Raw genomic sequence first — 17,751 nt, 5'->3', positions numbered from 1 at the left:
TGTTGTGTTGCTGTTTATTTTCCATGTCTCATCTCTTTGTTCTCCTGTTCTTCTTTTACTACTTTTTGTGTTAAACAAATATTTTCTAGTGTACCATTTTAATTCCATTTTCCCCCTATATTTTTGGAGTAATTTCCTTAGTAGCTCTTTAGGGATTGCAGTACACATTTTAAATTATCACAACCTGGGGCACCTGTGTGGCTCAGTTGGTTAAGCATTGGACTCTTGATTTTGGCTCAGGTCATGATCTCACCATTGGTGAGTTTGAGCCCCATGTTGAGCTCTGCACTGACAGTGTGGAGTCTACTTGGGATTCTCCCTCTCCCTTTCTCTCTGTCGCTCCCCCATTCACTTTCTCTCTCTCTCTCTCTCTCAAGATAAATACACTTAAAAAATTATCACAATCTATTTCAGATTAGTGCTAACTTAATACAACAAGCAAAATATAGAATTTTTGCTCCATTAGCTCCATTCTCTTCCCCTCCTTTGGATTTTGTCATATATATTACATTTTTATGTATCATAAGCCCAACAACATAGTTCATAATTATTGTTTTATATGATTGTCTTTTTAATCAGTTAAGAGAAGAAAAGAAGGGGCGCCTGGGTGGCGCAGTCGGTTAAGCGTCCGACTTCAGCCAGGTCACGATCTCGCGGTCCGTGAGTTCGAGCCCCGCATTGGGCTCTGGGCTGATGGCTCAGAGCCTGGAACTTGTTTCCGATTCTGTGTCTTCCTCTCTCTCTGTCCCTCCCCCGTTCATGCTCTGTCTCTCTCTGTCCCAAAAAATAAACATTGAAAAAAAAAAAAAAGAGAGAAGAAAAGAAAGCATATTTTTACCTACATATACTTGTGCTCTTTATTTCTTTGTGTGAATTTGAGTTATCCTCTGGTATCATTTCCTTTCAACCTGAAGGACTTCTTTGTCTTTCTTATAAGGCTGGTCTATTAGCAGCAAATTCTTTCCGTTTTGCTCATCTAGAATATCTTTATTTCACTTTCATTTTTTAATAGACTTTATTTTTTTAAGGTAGTTTTAGATTTATAAAAAAAAAGTGAGAAAATAGTACAGAGAATTCCATATTTCTCCATAGTTTCCCCTATTACTAATATATTACATTAGTATGATACATTTGTTATAATTAACAAACCAGTATTGACACATTATTAACTAAAGTCCATAATTTATGGACTGTAGTCATAATTCCTTGTTTTTACCTAATGTCCTTTTTTGTTTCAGGATTCCATCCAGGGTACCTAATTACATTTAATTGTCATGTCTTCTTAGGCTTTCTTGGCTGTGACAATTTCACAGACTTTTCCTTCTGTTTGATGTTCCTGACACATGTGAGGAGCACCAGTCAGATATATTATAAGATGCTCCCCTATGGGAATTTGTCTGGTGTTTTTCTCACATTTACTCTGGGGTTATGGATTTTGAGGAGAAAGATCACAGAGGTAAAGTACCATTGTCATCATACAATTTCAAGGGTACGTACTATCAAATGACTCAATGTTGACCTTGACCACGTGGCTAAAGTAGTACTTGTCAGGTTTCTCCACTGTAAAGTTACTCTTTTTCTTCATTTTCCATACTTTGCTTTTTAAAATAAGTCTATATGTGCAGCCCATACTTAAGGAAAAGGGAGTTGTGCTCCCTTTCTTTTAGGATGAATATCTACATAAATTATTTGCAGTTCTTAGGTACTATAATTTGTCTCTTCTTCCTCATTTATTAATTTATTCAATTATTTATCTCAAAATGAACTCAGATTTTTTTTGGACTTTGAGTTATAATCCAATACTACTTTATTTACTTGCTTAAGTTGTTCTAGTTTTGGCCATTGGGACCTCTTTCAGTTGGTTCCTGTCCCCCTTTAACAGAACCTCATCAATGTGGCTTTTTCTTTTTTCTTTCTTTATTTTTATTATTATTAAATAATTTTTTTAATGTTTATTTATATTTGAGAGAAAGAGAAAGACAGTGCATGAACAGGGCAGTGCAGAAAGAGAGAGAGACAGAAACAGAATCCAAAGCAGGCTCCAGGCTCTTAGCTGTTAGCACAGAGCCAGACACAGGGCTTGAACTCACAAGCTGTGAGATCATGACCTGAGCCGAAGTCAGACGCTCAACCAACTGAGCCACCCAGGTGCCCCTTTCTTTTTTATTCTTTTAGCACTTCCCTACTTTCTGGCACTACAAGATGCTTCAGGTTCATCTCGAATATATCCTGCTCCAGTCTTATAATCTGTCATTTCTTCAAGGATTTCTGGTTACTTTTAGTAGAGAATAGTATTAAAAAGCAAGGTCTGGTTGCTAGGTGTGTTCATTGCTACTGGGCTGTCATTTCTGTTCAGTCCTCTCATTCGACAGAACAAAATATATATATATATATGTGTGTGTGTGTGTGTGTGTGTGTAGAGCCAATGCAGTTACACATATCTATTAATATGTATATATATTATCATTTGTAACTACTTTAAACTAAACATAAGTTTATAGTGATTTCTCTAATTTTAATTCATTATCACACATAGACCATTCCAGTTTCTTCCCCTTGCTTATCTATAAATTATGACAAAAAATAAGAAACTTGCTCCTACCATCTACTTCACTTAATTGCTCGATTCCAGTATACATGCATAGCAGTATCAGAATTACTAACCCATACCCTAGTGGGAAATAACTTATCAACTAGAGTACAGCACTTTGTCTTCAGTCTTACAGACTCCATTCATTTCCGGTTACTTATAGGTCAGCACTCCCTGCATCCTCTCATTCCTTTCAGTGAGGTTGTGTCATACATTTCTTATATTGTTAGATTGTCATATCACAGTCTACATTCCTTCCTGGGATCCCCTGACCTCTTAAAAGGGTATTTAAAAATTTTGTATACATTAAGTTTTACTCTTTGTGCTATAGAGTTCTACTGGGTTTGACAAATGTATATTGTCATGTATCCACCCTTATAGTATCATACAGAATAGTTTTTCCACCCTAAAAATGCCCTGTGATTCACTTATGTATTCTTCCCCTCTTTCCCCAAGTCCCTGGTACTGATAATTTTTTATGTCTCCATAGTTTTTTTTTAATTTTTTTTTTTTTAACGTTTACTTATTTCTGTGACAGAGAGAGACAGAGCATGAACAAGGGAGGGTCAGAGAGAGAGGGAGACACAGAATGTGAAACAGGCTCCAGGCTCTGAGCTGTCAGCACAGAGCCTGATGTGGGGCTCAAACTCACGGGCTGTGAGATCATGACCTGAGCCGAAGTCGGACCCTTAACTGACTGAGCCACCCAGGTGCCCCTATGTCTCCATAGTTTTGGTTTTCCAAGGATGTCATATAATTGGAATCATGTAGTATGTAGCTTTTTCAGACTGGCTTCTGTCACTTAGCAATATACATTTAAGGTTCCTCCCTATCTTTTTGTGGCCTAATAGCTTATTTCTTTTTACTGCTGAATAATATTCCATTGTACAGATGCACCACAGCTTGTTTATGTGGTTGCTTCCAGGTTTTGGTGACTAAGAATAAAACTGCCGTATACACACACACACACACACACACACACACGCACACACACTTTCTCATGGACATAAGTTTTCGAATTAATTATGTAAAAACCTAGGAGCATGATGGCTAGATCATTTGATAAGATTACATTACTTTGTAAGTAACTTTGTAAGAAACTGCCAAACTGTCTTTCCAAGTAGATGTACCATTTCTCATTCCCACCATTTTTCAACAGGAGTTCTTGTCACTCCCTGTACTTGTTAGCAATTGGCATTATTGGTTTTTTGGATTTAGCCATTTTCAGAAATGTGTAACATATTTCATTGTTGTAATTTGCAAATCTTTTTTTTTTCAAGTTTTTACTTAAATTCTAGTTAGTTAACATATAATATAAATTGGTTTCAGGAGTAGAATTTAGTGATTCATCTCTTACATATAACACCCAGTGCTTATCACAAGTGCCCTCCTTAATACCCATCACCTATTTAGACTATTCCTTACACAGTGCCCCTCCCCTCAGTTTGTTCTCTATAGTTAATGGTCTCTTATGGTTTGTCTTCCTCCTTTTTTTTTTTTTTTTTTTTTTTGGTTTTCTCTTTCTCCTATGTTCATCTGTTCTGTTTCTTAAATTCCACATGAATGAAATCATATGGTATTTGTCTTTCTCTGACTTATTTCACTTAGCATAATACACTCTAGCTCCATCAATATTGTTGCAAATGACAAGATTTCATTCTTTTTTTTTTTGGCTGAGTAGTATTCCATTGTATATATATCGCACATCTTCTTTATCCACTCATCAGTCAATGGACAATTGGGCTCTTTCCATAATTTAGTTATTACTGATAATGTTGCTATAAATATTGGGGTGCATGTGTCCCTTCGAATCAGTATTTCTGTATCCTTTGGGTAAATATCTAGTAGTGCAATTGCTGGGTTGTAAGGTAGTTCTATTTTTAACTTTCTAAGGAATCTCCATAGTGCTTTCCAGAGTGGCTACAACAGTTTCCAATTCTCTAATGACAGATGACACTGAACATCTTTTCATATCCTTAGTTGCCATCTGTATGTCTTATTTCTTGCCTTCATTAAAAAGAAGAATAACAGGTTACATCCTTTGATTACTTTGAAAATAGTTATTTCATGGAATGGATCTGATAGAAATTCTGTAATACATTTACAGAAGTGTTGAAAACACATGGATATATGAGTGTTCACTGCAAGCCACATTTACAGGAGTGTTATTTCAGTGAATAATGTAATATATTTAGAGAACTGTTTAAAAACACATGCAATAAGGATGATTACAAGAGCTGTATGTGCATACTACTTTGAGAAGAGTGTTATTTCAAGGAATGGATGTAATAGAAATTCTGTAATCCATTTAGAGAAGGCTTTAAAGACACTTATAATGAGGATGGTTATGAGAGTTGCATGTGCATGGTACTTTGGGAAGAGTGTTATTTCAGGGAATGGATGTTTTACCTTCATTTTTTGAAGGATAGTTTTCCTGGATATAGAATTCTTGGTTAGCAGTATTATTCTTTCACCACTTTGAATAGTCATCCCACTGTGTTTGGGCCTCTTGTTTCTAATCAGTGGTAAGCTGTTAAATTTACTATGGCTCCCCTATGCTTTGATTTTTTAGTCTCCTTTGATTGTGATAAGTCATTTTTATCTTTTTACTTTAAAGATTCTTTGTATGGCTTTCAACAATTGACTATGATGTATCTAGGTATGGATCTTTTTGTATTTATCTTAGAGTTCAATGATCTTCTTGAATGTGTAGATTAATGTTTTTCATCAAATTTGGGATGATTTGGCCATTATTATTTCCTCAATATTTTTTTAAAAAGTTTATTTATTTTTGTAAGTGTTTTTAATGTTTATCTATTTATTTTTGAGACAGAAAGAGAGCAAGTCAGGGAGGGGCAACGAGAGGGGGGGAGAGAGAGCGTCCCAAGCAGGGTCTGTGCTGTTAGCACAGAGCCAGATGCAGGACTTGAACTCATGAACCATGAGATCATGACCTGAGCTGAAATCAAGACTTGGACTCTTAACCGACTGAACCATCCTGGCACCCCCAAAACTGGACATTTTAGATGACATATTATAGCAACTTTAGAGTCTGACTTCTCCTATAACCTCCAGGGTTTCTTTTTGCTCCTTTTTTTCCTTTGCTTTTTAGTGATTTGTCTGGATTAATGCAGTAAAGTCTGTCTCCCCAACAGTGTGTGGCTGCTGACACCTTTGCTCAGTTATTTTTTTCCCCTCATTTTTGTTTATATTTTAAAGCTTGAATTCCTAGGGGTCACCTTTGGGTCAGCATAACTTAGTCATCAATAACTGGCCAATCATTAAGTGATCCAGATTGATCCAGCAAGGCTTCTATTCTTTGCTAATGGATCTGTGTGTGAGTTAAGGGAGTATTGTTTTAGACAACATCCCTTGGCATGTGTTTTTTCCCTGCTTTATTCCAGATCAAATCAGTCCCCTCAGGCAGTAGAGCTTCAAGGCTTGACTCACTCTTGTAGAACTACCAGGTAACATGGCTTGGGGGAGTTGGAAACAGAAGAAGCTCCAGGCTAAAACATCACAGACTTCCAGTTCTTACTGAAGTTTAGTAATTTTTCTTGAAAAAATGCTTAGCATTTTGTTGTATGCTTGCAGTCAATTTCCAAAGTCCTAAAATCATTGGTTTGGGCAGTTTTGTCAAGTTTTATCATTGCTTTTATGGGAAAAAATTTTGCCGAGTTTCTCATTCAGCCATTCTGGAAATCCCTTCAAATGTTTGACTTTTTTTCTGCTCTTTTGTGACTCTTCTGAAAGAACCAAGACTAACTGTGATTCAGAAAAGTGAGAAAAGAAGTACAGGAACCTAAGAAAGAAAATGGAAAGCACCAAACATAATCAAAGCCAAAGGAAAGTTTTGGCTAATGTTATATCTAATCCCAAACTTAAAACTGAAGGTAAGCTGAGATCATAACTAAAGACTAGAGACTAAATTTTGGAAGCAAAATTCTAGGTAATTGTAGGAAAAAATAATACTATTTACTTTGGAGGTAAAGGTTTTTTTGTTGTTGTTGTTTTTTAAGATTTTATTTTTAGGGGCACCCATGTGGCTTAGTCAGTTGAGCATCTGACCCTTGATTTCAGCTCAAGTCATGATCTCACAGTTGTGACACTGAGCCTTGCATTGGGCTCCATGCTGAGTGTGGAGCTTGCTTAAGATATTCTCTCTCTCTCTCTCAAAAAATAAATAAAATAAAAATAAAATCTTTTTTTTTTCTTTTTCTTCTTAAGTAATCTCTACACCCAACGTGGGGCTCAAACTCACAACCTTGAGATCAAGAGTCATATGCTCTATAGACTGAGCCAGTCAGGTGCCCCATTGGAGCCAAAACTTTCTGATGAATCTTTATCCTATACCTATCCATAATTTAGGCTAAATTCCTAGGCTTTAGCATAGATAGAGCACCACACAGAAGAAGAAATGCAATCTCATTATTTTATGTTTTGTGGTTTTTTTCCTCCAGCATCTAGAGGTACTCTATGGAAATCTTGGAAAGAAAGGGTTATAAAGCGACCTGCAACAGCTCATGCTTTAAGACCAGATCAGATGATTAGTGATGAATTTGCAACAAATACAAAGGTTTCAGAAATCCAAGATATGCTACAGGAACTCATAAACACTGCAATGTTCAATAAATTGGAAAACAATGCTATTAAATATATATCATCAACAATAGTAAACCTTTCTAAAGCTTTGAATACACTAAATGATGAAGTAAAAGTTTTTACCCTCCAAAGTGCTAATATGTATATAAATGAGACAAGTGAAAAAGAAAAAGAGCTCTCTCTGAAAATAATACGAGATCTCAGTGAACAAAATGAAATACTTCAGCAGAAACTTCAAGATGCAGAAGAAAAATATGAACAATTTATTCGGTCCAAAGGTATTGTAGAGCAACAACTACCTACAGCATTACCCACATCAACCTTGAAAGCGTTGCCTGAGCTTTCTCCACAATCATCCATTGCCATTAGCAAAACTGACATAGAAGACAGTATGGAAAATATTTTGGCTAAAGAATTTGAAAACATTATAGACGAGGCCCAAACACAAGAGACCAAAGCCTCGGGGATCCAGTGGGACTCAGCATTTTCATATACAGCCCCAGCTGAACTGACCCCAGATTTAATTGAACAGCAATACCCTTTACTTGAAAAAAACCAAAAAGAGTCTTCTGAAGGTATCGCTGAAGATAAGGTGTCACTGAAGAAAGATGATGACCAGTATCAACCACAGAAGAAAAAGCAAATTAAAGGCTCATCTATGGATGAGACCTCTGGATCACATCTGAGTGATGATAAAGGTAAACAGAAAGAGACCAAACTTGATCATGACTTGGAGCTACAGGCACTGGAAAAGAATAGAAAAGAAATGAAATCCTTTTCTGAAGCCAAACCAAAGTCATTCACAGAATCAAAAAGTCGCTATGTCCCTACTGATTACCCTTCTACTGACACAAAAAGACAAAGTGGCAAAAGTGGAACAGGTAGTATGTGGGAAAGACTCAGGAAGGTCAAACCTGAATATTCACACGACAAAAGCCAGATTTCTTCAGAGAATAAAGAAGAACCCACCACTGAGTCAATGGACAAAGAGAGCAAAAGTGAGATGAGTAGCCAAGCAGAGCAATTCAAATTGACTGAACTTGGTTATTCCTCTGAGAAAATGAAAACAAAAGGGAAGAAACGTCAGATCTCTCCAAGAACCACCACAAGCAAAGAGGGAAAAACTGAGGATATCATAGTCTTAGCCAAGAAATTCAAGTCTCCTGAACTTGTTAAATCACAATCTAGGATAGCAAAAGAGACTTCAGAATCTACCAGAGTTCTAGAAAGCCCAGGTGGCAAAAGTGAAGAGAGTAACCTAGAAGAATTTCAAAAAGCTATAATGGCTTTCCTAAATGAGAAAATTGATAACATAGGAAAGCCTTTGGATAAAAAGGCTGTGCCAAAAGAGGAATTATTATTAAAAACAGCAGAGGTCGAAAAATTAGGAATCATAAAGGCAAAAATGGAGGAATACTTCCAAACTGTGGCCGAAACTGTGGCAAAAATCTTGAGAGAATACAAAGACATAAAAAATGCAGGACAAGTTGGAGAGAAACCTATGAAACGAAAAAAGGAAGTCTCATTTATGCCAGGATTGCATTTTCAGAAGCCAATTAGTGCAAAGGCTGAAATTAGCACCTTACTCTCATCTAAGAGCATGGACCCATTAATCGACAATTTAATACAAATGATCTTGACTGAAATAGAAGGTGAAAGAGATGCTCCAGTAGCCTCAACAGTAGGGAGAGACCACAAGGAAAAGGAAAAACAGAGGTGGAATGAATATTTGCAAGAAGGTCAAGAAAAAGTATTTGGTGAGGGTCTCAAACACCATTTGCAAGAGGAAGGGAGTTTCTGGAAGAAGAGCCATGAGCTGATAAGTAAAAAATTGGAGAAGGAAGAGTCATGGCTCCAAATGAAGGAGAGAAAGCAAAGGCAACAGAAGCAGAAATGGTGGCAGGAAGAGGAAGCATGGAAGGAACAACAAAAACAGACTGAGCAAGATGACGAGCAAATGCAAAGAAAAGAGAAAGGATATCAGAAGCCAAAACAGCAGCAGCTGGAGGCATGGAATCAAGAAATGGAAGAACAATTGGTACCCCTGGAGGAGGAGGAGGAGGAGGAGCAGATGAGGCCAGTTCAGAAGGAACTGAGACACCCGAAGCTAGAAATAAATAGGGAGAAAGAAGAGAAGCAGAAGCCAAGGAGAAACATAGAAGACCATGGAAGGCAGAAGCAGAAAAAGACAAAGGATCAGAGGAAGATCAATGAGAAAAGTTCTGACACACTAGAAAAGATGTTTGGCCAAACTTCAGTGACCGTGTCTCCCAAATGGAAGAGCATACCGAAAGTAGCATCCCAGTTACACCAAAGAAAAGTGTTCCATGGACATCTGAAGACATTAGAAAATTTTGCTGATGGAAAGCACCCTATACCAATCACTCCTTCTCCATCGACACAATCGCCATCACCTGGGGCCTTTCCAATTTCTGGACAGTCTCCCACAAAGACCCTCACTCTAACTCCTCAACAGGCCCAGGAACTGGAGATCACTATCACCCCTCAAAAGACCAAAGAACTAGGCATCACTGTGGCCCCAGAACAGGCCCAGGCACTGGGGATCAGTCTTACCCCTGAGCAGGCCCAGGAAATGAGCATCACTGACACTCTTCAAAAGGCATTGGGGATCACTGTCACTCCTCAACAGGCTCAGGCACTTGGGATCCCTCTCACTCCTGAGCAGGCCCAGGCACAGGGGATCACTCTCACCCGTCAGCAGGCACAGGCCTTGGGAATCACTCTCACCCCTGAGCAGGCCCAGGCACTCAGGACCACTGTCACTCCTCAGCAAGCCAAGGCACAAGGGATCACTCTCACCCCTCAGCAGGAACAGGCACTGGGGATCACTTTCATACCTGAGCAGACCCATGAACTGGGGCTCACCTTCACTGATAAGCAGGCACAGGCACATGGGATCACTCTCACCCCCAAGCAGGCCCAGGAATTGGGGATCACCCTCACTTATGAGCAGGCCCAGGCACTGGGGACCACTGTTATTCCTCAGCAATCTCAGTCACAGGGGATCACGCTCACCCCCGAGCAGGCCCATGAACTGGGGTTCACCTTCACCGAGGAGCAGACCCTGGCACAGGGTATCACACTCACCCCTGAGGGGGTCAAGGCACCGGGCATTACTGTCACCCCTGACCAAGTACAGGAAATGGGGATCACTGTCACCCCTCAGCAGGCACAGGCACTGGAGATCATGGTCACTCCTGAGCAGTCACAGGCACAGGGCATCACTCTCACTTCTGAGCAGGCCCAAACACAGGGGATCACTCTTACCCCTGAGCAGGCACAGGCAGGGGGGATCACTCTAACATCTCAGCAGGCCCAAGCACTGGGAATCACTCTGAGCCCTGAACAGGCCCAGACCCAGGGGATCACTCTCACCCTTGAGCAGGCCCAGGCACTGGGGATCACTCTGACCCCTCAGCAGGCACAGGCAGGGGGGATCCCTCTCACCCCTCAGCAGGCCCAGGCAATCACTCTGACCCCTCAGCAGGCCCAGGCACAAGGGATCACTCTGACCCCTGAGCAGGCCCAGGCAGGGGGGATCACTCTCACTCCTCAGCAGGCCCAGGCACAGGCGATCACTCTGACCCCTGAGCAGGCCCAGGCAAAAGGGATCACTCTCACCCCTGAAAAGGCCCAGGCACAAGGGGTCACTCTCACCCATGAGCAGGCACAGGCACAAGGGATCACTCTTACCCTTGAAAAGGCCCAGGCACAGGGGATCACTCTCACCCCTGAGCAGGCCCAGGCACAGGGGGTCACTCTCACCCCTCAGCAGGCACAGGCACTGGGGATCACTCTGACCCCTCAGCAGGCACAGGCAGTGGGGATCACTCTCACCCCTCAGCAGGCCCAGGCACAAGGGATCACTCTGACCCCTGAACAGGCCCAGGCACTGGGGATCTCTCTCACCCCTGAGCAGACCCAGGCACAGGGGGTCACTATGACCCCTGAGCAGACCCAGGCACAGGGGATCACTCTCATCCCTGAGCAGGCCCAGGCCCAGGCAATCACTCTGACCCCTCAGCAGGCCCAGGTAATCAATCTGACCCCTCAGCAGGCCCAGGAACAATGGATCACTCTCACCCCTGAAAAGGCCCAGGCACAGGGGATCTCTCTCACCGCTGAGAAGGCCCAGGCACTGGGGATCACTCTGACCCCTCAGCAGGCACAGGCAGGGGGGATCACTCTCACCCCTGAGCAGGCCCAGGCAATCAATCTGACCCCTCAGCAGGCCCAGGCACAGGGGATCACTCTCACCCCTGAAAAGGCCCAGGCACAGGGGATCACTCTCACCCCTGAGCAGGCCCAGGCACAGGGGATCACACACACCCCTGAGCAGGCCCAGGCACAGGGGGTCACTATGACGCTGGAGCACACCCAGGCACGGGGGATCCCTCTCATCCCTGAGCAGGCCCAGGCCCAGGCAATCACTCTGACCCCTCAGCAGGCCCAAGCACTGGGGATCACTCTGACCCCTCAACAGGCTCAGGCACAGAGGATCACTCTCACCCTTCAGCAGGCCCAGGCACAGGGGATCTCTCTCACCCCTGAGCAGGCCCAGGCACTGGGGATCACTCTGACCCCTCAGCAGGCACAGGCACGGGGGATCACTCTCACCCCTCAGCAGGCCCAGGCAATCAATCTGACCCCTCGGCAGGTCCAGGCACAGGGGATCACTCTGACCCCTGAGCAGGCCCAGGCACTGGGGATCACTCTGACCCCTCAGCAGGCACAGGCACAGGGTATCACACTCACCCCTGAGCAGGCACAGGCACTGGGGATCTCTTTCACCCCTGAGCAGGCCCAGGCACAAGGGATCACTCTGACCCCTCAGCAGGCCCAGGCACGGGGGATCACTGTGACCCCTGAGCAGGCACAGGCACTGGGGATCACTCTCACCCCTGAGCAGGCACAGGCACTGGGGATCACTCTGACCCCTCAGCAGGCACAGGCACGGGGGATCACTCTCACCCCTCAGCAGGCCCAGGCAATCAATCTGACCCCTCAGCAGGTCCAGGCACAGGGGATCACTCTGACCCCTGAGCAGGCCCAGGCACTGGGGATCACTCTGACCCCTCAGCAGGCACAGGCACAGGGCATCACTCTCATCCCTGAGCAGGCACAGGCACTGGGGATCTCTTTCACCCCTGAGCAGGCCCAGGCACAAGGGATCACTCTGACCCCTCAGCAGGCCCAGGCACGGGGGATCACTCTCACCCCTCAGCAGACCCAGGCACAGGGGATCACTGTGACCCCTGAGCAGGCACAGGCACTGGGGATCACTCTCACCCCTGAGCAGGCACAGGCACTGGGGATCACTCTCACCCCTGAGCAGTTCAAGGCATTGCTGGTCACCCTCAGCCCTGAGAAATGCCAGGGCTTGGGTTTCATACACACCCTTGAGAAAGTTCATGCACGGGAGTCTCCTCTCACTGCATCACAGGCCCAGAAATTGGGCGTCCCTATCAGTCCAGAAAATGCCTGGGTCTCAGCTGTCACTCTTACCCCTGAACAGACCCAGGCTTTGGGTGCCCCTCTCTCCTTAGAACAGGCTCAAGCATTAGGTATTTCTCTCTCTCTAGAACATTTCTGGGAATCAGATAAATCAGACAAATCCCACGTCTTAGGATTTCCCCTTACCGTTGAGCAAGTCCAGCCTTTGGGAGCTCCCTTCATTCCAGGACAATCCCATCCCATGGGGGTAGATGACCTAAAATCAAGAGCACCTCTCATTAATGAACAGCTCTCACCACTTGGGGTCCATCCTCTTTTAGAACATACCCTGAAAGTTGGGATTGTGCCTGTTACTGATAAATCTGTCACACCAAGTGCTCCTCACATTTCTAAGAAGTTACCCACATTGGGTCCTTCCAGTCTTAGATCACTTCAAAAATTGAAGGCTTCTGTCCTTCCTAGGCAATCCCCAGCATCTGCTGCTATTGCTGAGAAATCCTCTGCATTGGAGGTCTCTCCTATTCCTTTGCAGATATCACAGTCTCCTCTCTCCCAAGTCCCTGGTAAATCACTAGGAGTGAGAATTCGTTCTGAGCCTGGGAAACTCCTTGCACCACAGACTTTTCCTTCCTCTAAACAGACCCTGTTTTCTAAAGGTCAATCCACCTCTGTTGAGTTTGTAGCACCAGAGGTCCCACTGACTCCTGAGAAATTTCCCATAGCTGAGACCCTGTCAACTACAGGGCAGCCTCTTACACTGGAGACCCTTCTCGGCCCTCAGCAGTTCTTTTCCTCTTGGGGCTCTAGGACTCCTCAGCTACCTCTGATATCAGAAGCCCCTCTGGTCTCCAGGCAGCCCCTTATATCTGGAGTCCCACTCACCTCTGCACAGATTCCTGATCTCTTGGCTCCTCTTTCTCCTAGGAAGCCCTTGGTTCCTGGAACCTCTTCCATCCATGGGGAGCTCCTGGAACCTAGACCCTTAATACTCTCTGAGCAGCCCCAGGCATTCCAGCCCACTGCTACCTGTGATCAATCTCGCTATCTACAAGCCCCTTCTCCCCTTGGGCAGCGTCAAGCTTCCCCACTGTGGATCCCTCCCACCCCTGGGCATCTTCCAACATTATGGACCTCTCCAACTCCTGGAAAGCCCCTGAAAGATTTGTCCTCTTCTGTCTCCAAGAAAAGTAAGGAAAGATTGGCAATTATTTCTTCTCTGAAACCTAATTCAGCATTTGTTCATCCCAGTGCTACTGATTTCAAGGTAACTCAAGCCCCTTTCACCACTAAGAAGTTCCAAATATCAGAGGCATCTGACACTTTGGAAGAAATCCCGATATGCCATGATCCTGTTGCCATGGAACAATTTAGAACATTTCAGTCCTATCTCACCAATTACAGGACACCAGTATCACAAACCCCTTACATTCCAACTCTCATGAAGCCTATAACATCACTACCCTCTCTTATGACTAAACAACCCAAAACATCACAGATCTCATCTTCTGAATGGGACCAGAAATCCAAATTCTCCCCTATAGACAAGTCCTGGATACTGACTTCAGTTTCAGGTACCAAGAAACCCGAGATGCTGGTGCCCCCTTCCACTCCCCAAGAGCTCAAAGAGCAGAGATATTTTGTTGATGTCGAGGCTCAGAGAAAGAACCTGATACTCTTAAATCAGGCCACAAAAGCTTCTGGACTTCCTTCACAACTACACACAACAGCTAGGAATCTCATAATTGATACACTTCATACGGACACAGTTCGGCTGGGATACTTATTCCACAAGTACATTGCTTACAGGCTGATCCAGCGTGCAAGGTAGATGTAATATTGAAGGTTCAGTTTTCTGGTTTAGTCCTGATTTCAAATATCCTCCCTTCATTGCTCTATAAGTATATACATGTTTGTCGGATTAGATGTTCTAAAATATTCTCTCTCTTTTTTTAATTTTTAATGTTTATTTACGTTTGAGAGACAGAGTGTGAGCAGGTGAGGGGCAGAGAGAGAGGGAGACACAGAATCGGAAGGAGGCTTCAGGCTCCAAGCTGTCAGCACAGAGCCCGACGAGGGGCTCGAACTCACAAACTGTGAGATCATGACCTGAGTGAAGTCGGACACCTAACCGACTGAGCCACCCAGGAGCCCTTCTCTGGTTTTTTTAATGCTTATTTTTGAGAGAGAGAGAGACAGAGCGTGAGTGGGGGAGGGGCAGAGAGAGAGAGACACAGAATCTGAAGCAGGCTCTAGGCTTTGAGCTGTCAGCATAGAGCCTGACACGGGGCTCAAACTGACAAACCGTGAGATCATGACCTGAGCCAAAGTCAGATGCTTAACCAACTGAGCCACCCAGGTGCCCCTAAAACATTCTCTTACAGAAGGTCTGTGGAATGAAGCCTATTTAAGATAGCAAAAGGAGATACATCTTTTTGGAAATAAAAAAATGTTATATGATCTATTTCATCCATTTATATCTCTAGCAGAGATGCTCAGATATATTTTGTGGATCATGATTGATCTCCAAAATATCAACTTCAAAAGCTTAAAAATGCTTTTAGTTTTTCTAAATTTCTTTCATCTTCTTGAGTTCACCAGAAGATGTATGATTCTTAAAATGGGAGATGGCAGGTTATATACAAGGTGTTGCCATGGTAACCTTGCAGATGAAGCAACTTGGAGGAAACAGGTCCTGGTCCTGATTTTTTAAAATTGCAAAAAAAAAAAAAAAAAAAGATTGCAAATATAGGGGTGCCAGCCAACTGGTGGCTCAGGCAGTTGAGCATCTGACTCTTGATTTCAGCTCAGGTCCAGGTCATGATCTCATGGTCGTGAGATCAAGCCCTGTGTGGGGCTCTGCACTGAGCACGGAGCCTGCTTAAGATTCTCTCTCTCCTTTTCTTCTGCCCCTCCTATGATTGCACTTGCATGTGTTCTCTCTCTCAAAAACAAACAAACAAATAAAAATAAAAATTGCAAATATCAGAAATAGGTCAGGGAAAGCGACAATTGTCCTGCTATCCTTAGCACTTATGTTTGAGATTACCAACGTATTAATTTGGGGATATCTTTCACCTAAAATTACAAGAGGTCACACTAAAACCTATACTAGAAAGGGTTATCATTAATTACAGGAACAACTTATGCCATTTATTTAACAAACATTTATTAATGCCTACTATGCGCCAAGTATTGTATTAGGTGCTAAGGATACAGTAGTGAATAAAGCAGACAAAGTACCCTGTTCTCATGAAATTTATACTTTTAAGGACTGAATTAATTTGAGACTAAGGATTGGAACAGCAAGATAAAAGAGACTTATTCAAGATGTAATCAGAACTTTTCATTCCAAAGCATAAGTAAGCAAATTTGTTGACAAATATTTTACTCTGTACCTGTCTTTGGCGTTCTCTTTCCAGACTGAATAATCCTAGACCTTTTTTTTTTTTTCCCAGCAAAATAAAAAAAAATATTTAATACACAAAAAATAACAACAGAATCAACAGGTATAAAAGGCGTTACACGGTACAAAACCCAAAAAGATACAGAGCTATTCACTTACTGGTGCTTAAAATGACTAGACAAGGACACATGAAAATGTCTCCTTTCCTCACTTAGGGAGCTATACTATTCAAAAAGTTATTTTAAAATGCCCCCTTTTTTTTTTTGCTCCACTTTATGAAACCACACTTACTACTCATGTTGATTATGCCCACCTGATCAAGTAGTTATTTGGAAAATTGCATGTTTTCTATACTGAAAGTGCATTTTGTGCCACCTTGTCAAGTGCAAATAGAAAATTTCTGTACATCAAGACCATAGCAGGGCAGTTGTATCTACTATCCAAATTCACACACACTTCTCTCAGATCCTAGAGATGGAACTCTTTTCTAGCCAAGAGCTTCATATCAAGGAAAGGATATATAAGCTAGAAGTGTGGGTAAAAGGAAGAAACATAGGCCCTGCTAGGCAGGCATAGAGTGAAGTTTATGCTCAGCTTCCAGGACATGTGAATATTACTGGACTTTTTTAAAATTTATTTTTATTACTTTTTTTAATCTTTGTGTTTTGATTCTGCTTTTTGCCTTATAGAAAACTTTGATTTTTATATGTTCATATCATTATTTTTGTTTGTTTCATGTTTTTATTTTTATTTAAATTCTAGTTAGTTAATATGTAGTGTAATACTAGTTTTAGGAGTAGAATCTAGTGACCTATCACTTGCATGTAACACCGAGTGCTCATTACAACAAGTGTCTTCCTTAGTGCCCATCACCCATTTAGCCCATCCCCCCCACCTGCCTTCCCTCCAGCAAACCTCGGTTTGAGTCTTTTTTATGGTTTCCTTCTCTCTTTTTCCCCTCTGTGTTCATCTGTTTTGATCCTTAAATTCCATATATGAATGAAATCATATGGTATTTATCTCTGATGGGCTTATTTCACTTAGCATAATATACTTTAGCTCCATCCACATAGTTGCAAATGGCAAGATTTCATTTTTAATGGCTGAGTAATATTCCATTGTATATATGTCCCAGATAATCTTTTAAAAAATTTTTTTTATGTTTTTTTTTTTGAGAGGGGGGGAGGGGCAGAGAGAGCAGGAGACATAGAATCTAAAGCAGGCTCCAGGCTCTGATCTGTCAGCACAGAGCCCGATGTGGGGCTCGAATCCATGCCACTGAGATCATGACCTGAGCTGATGTTGGATGCTCAACCAACTGAGCCACCCGGGCATCCCTAAACTATTTTTGAGCAAAGAACACTTTGTGGAACCTCTGTAAGTGAAGATTCCATAATTAAATGCTAAAATATAGTTTTAGAGTTGTATTAGCACAAGATCAATGTAATATATCTGAGAAGCAAGAATGGAGAGGATGTAAAATTAGACCAGATGATGATAATAAGACATTTCATTTCCATACATATTGAGGAAAGTCCTCAAAGGTACTAAATATTATGGTGACCTGTCAGGATTTATCATTTAACTCATCAACATTTCTGAACATAGCAACCACTATTTGCTAGGGACTGTGTTAGGCCTAGGGGACTGAGGGTGGCAGGATATAAAGGTGGACAAGCCA

The 17,751-nt window shown here is 42.4% G+C and overlaps 1 protein-coding gene across 1 annotated transcript in view; it reads left to right on the top strand.

The window, feature by feature from the left end:
- FAM186A (family with sequence similarity 186 member A) overlaps nucleotides 1–17,751 on the top strand; it is a 74,886-nt gene that overhangs the window by 47,843 nt on the left and 9,292 nt on the right. Inside the window, exon 5 of the mRNA XM_043564262.1 lies at nucleotides 7,051–14,491. Coding sequence (XP_043420197.1) covers nucleotides 7,051–14,491 — 7,441 coding nt within the window. The remainder of the gene's footprint in view (nucleotides 1–7,050; nucleotides 14,492–17,751) is intronic.

The sequence above is a fragment of the Prionailurus bengalensis genome, chromosome B4 (genome assembly GCF_016509475.1).
Source record: "Prionailurus bengalensis isolate Pbe53 chromosome B4, Fcat_Pben_1.1_paternal_pri, whole genome shotgun sequence".
Taxonomy (NCBI): domain Eukaryota; kingdom Metazoa; phylum Chordata; class Mammalia; order Carnivora; family Felidae; genus Prionailurus; species Prionailurus bengalensis.
Note: the sequence above shows the minus strand (reverse complement) of the source record. Positions and strands in the feature narration are given on the sequence as shown.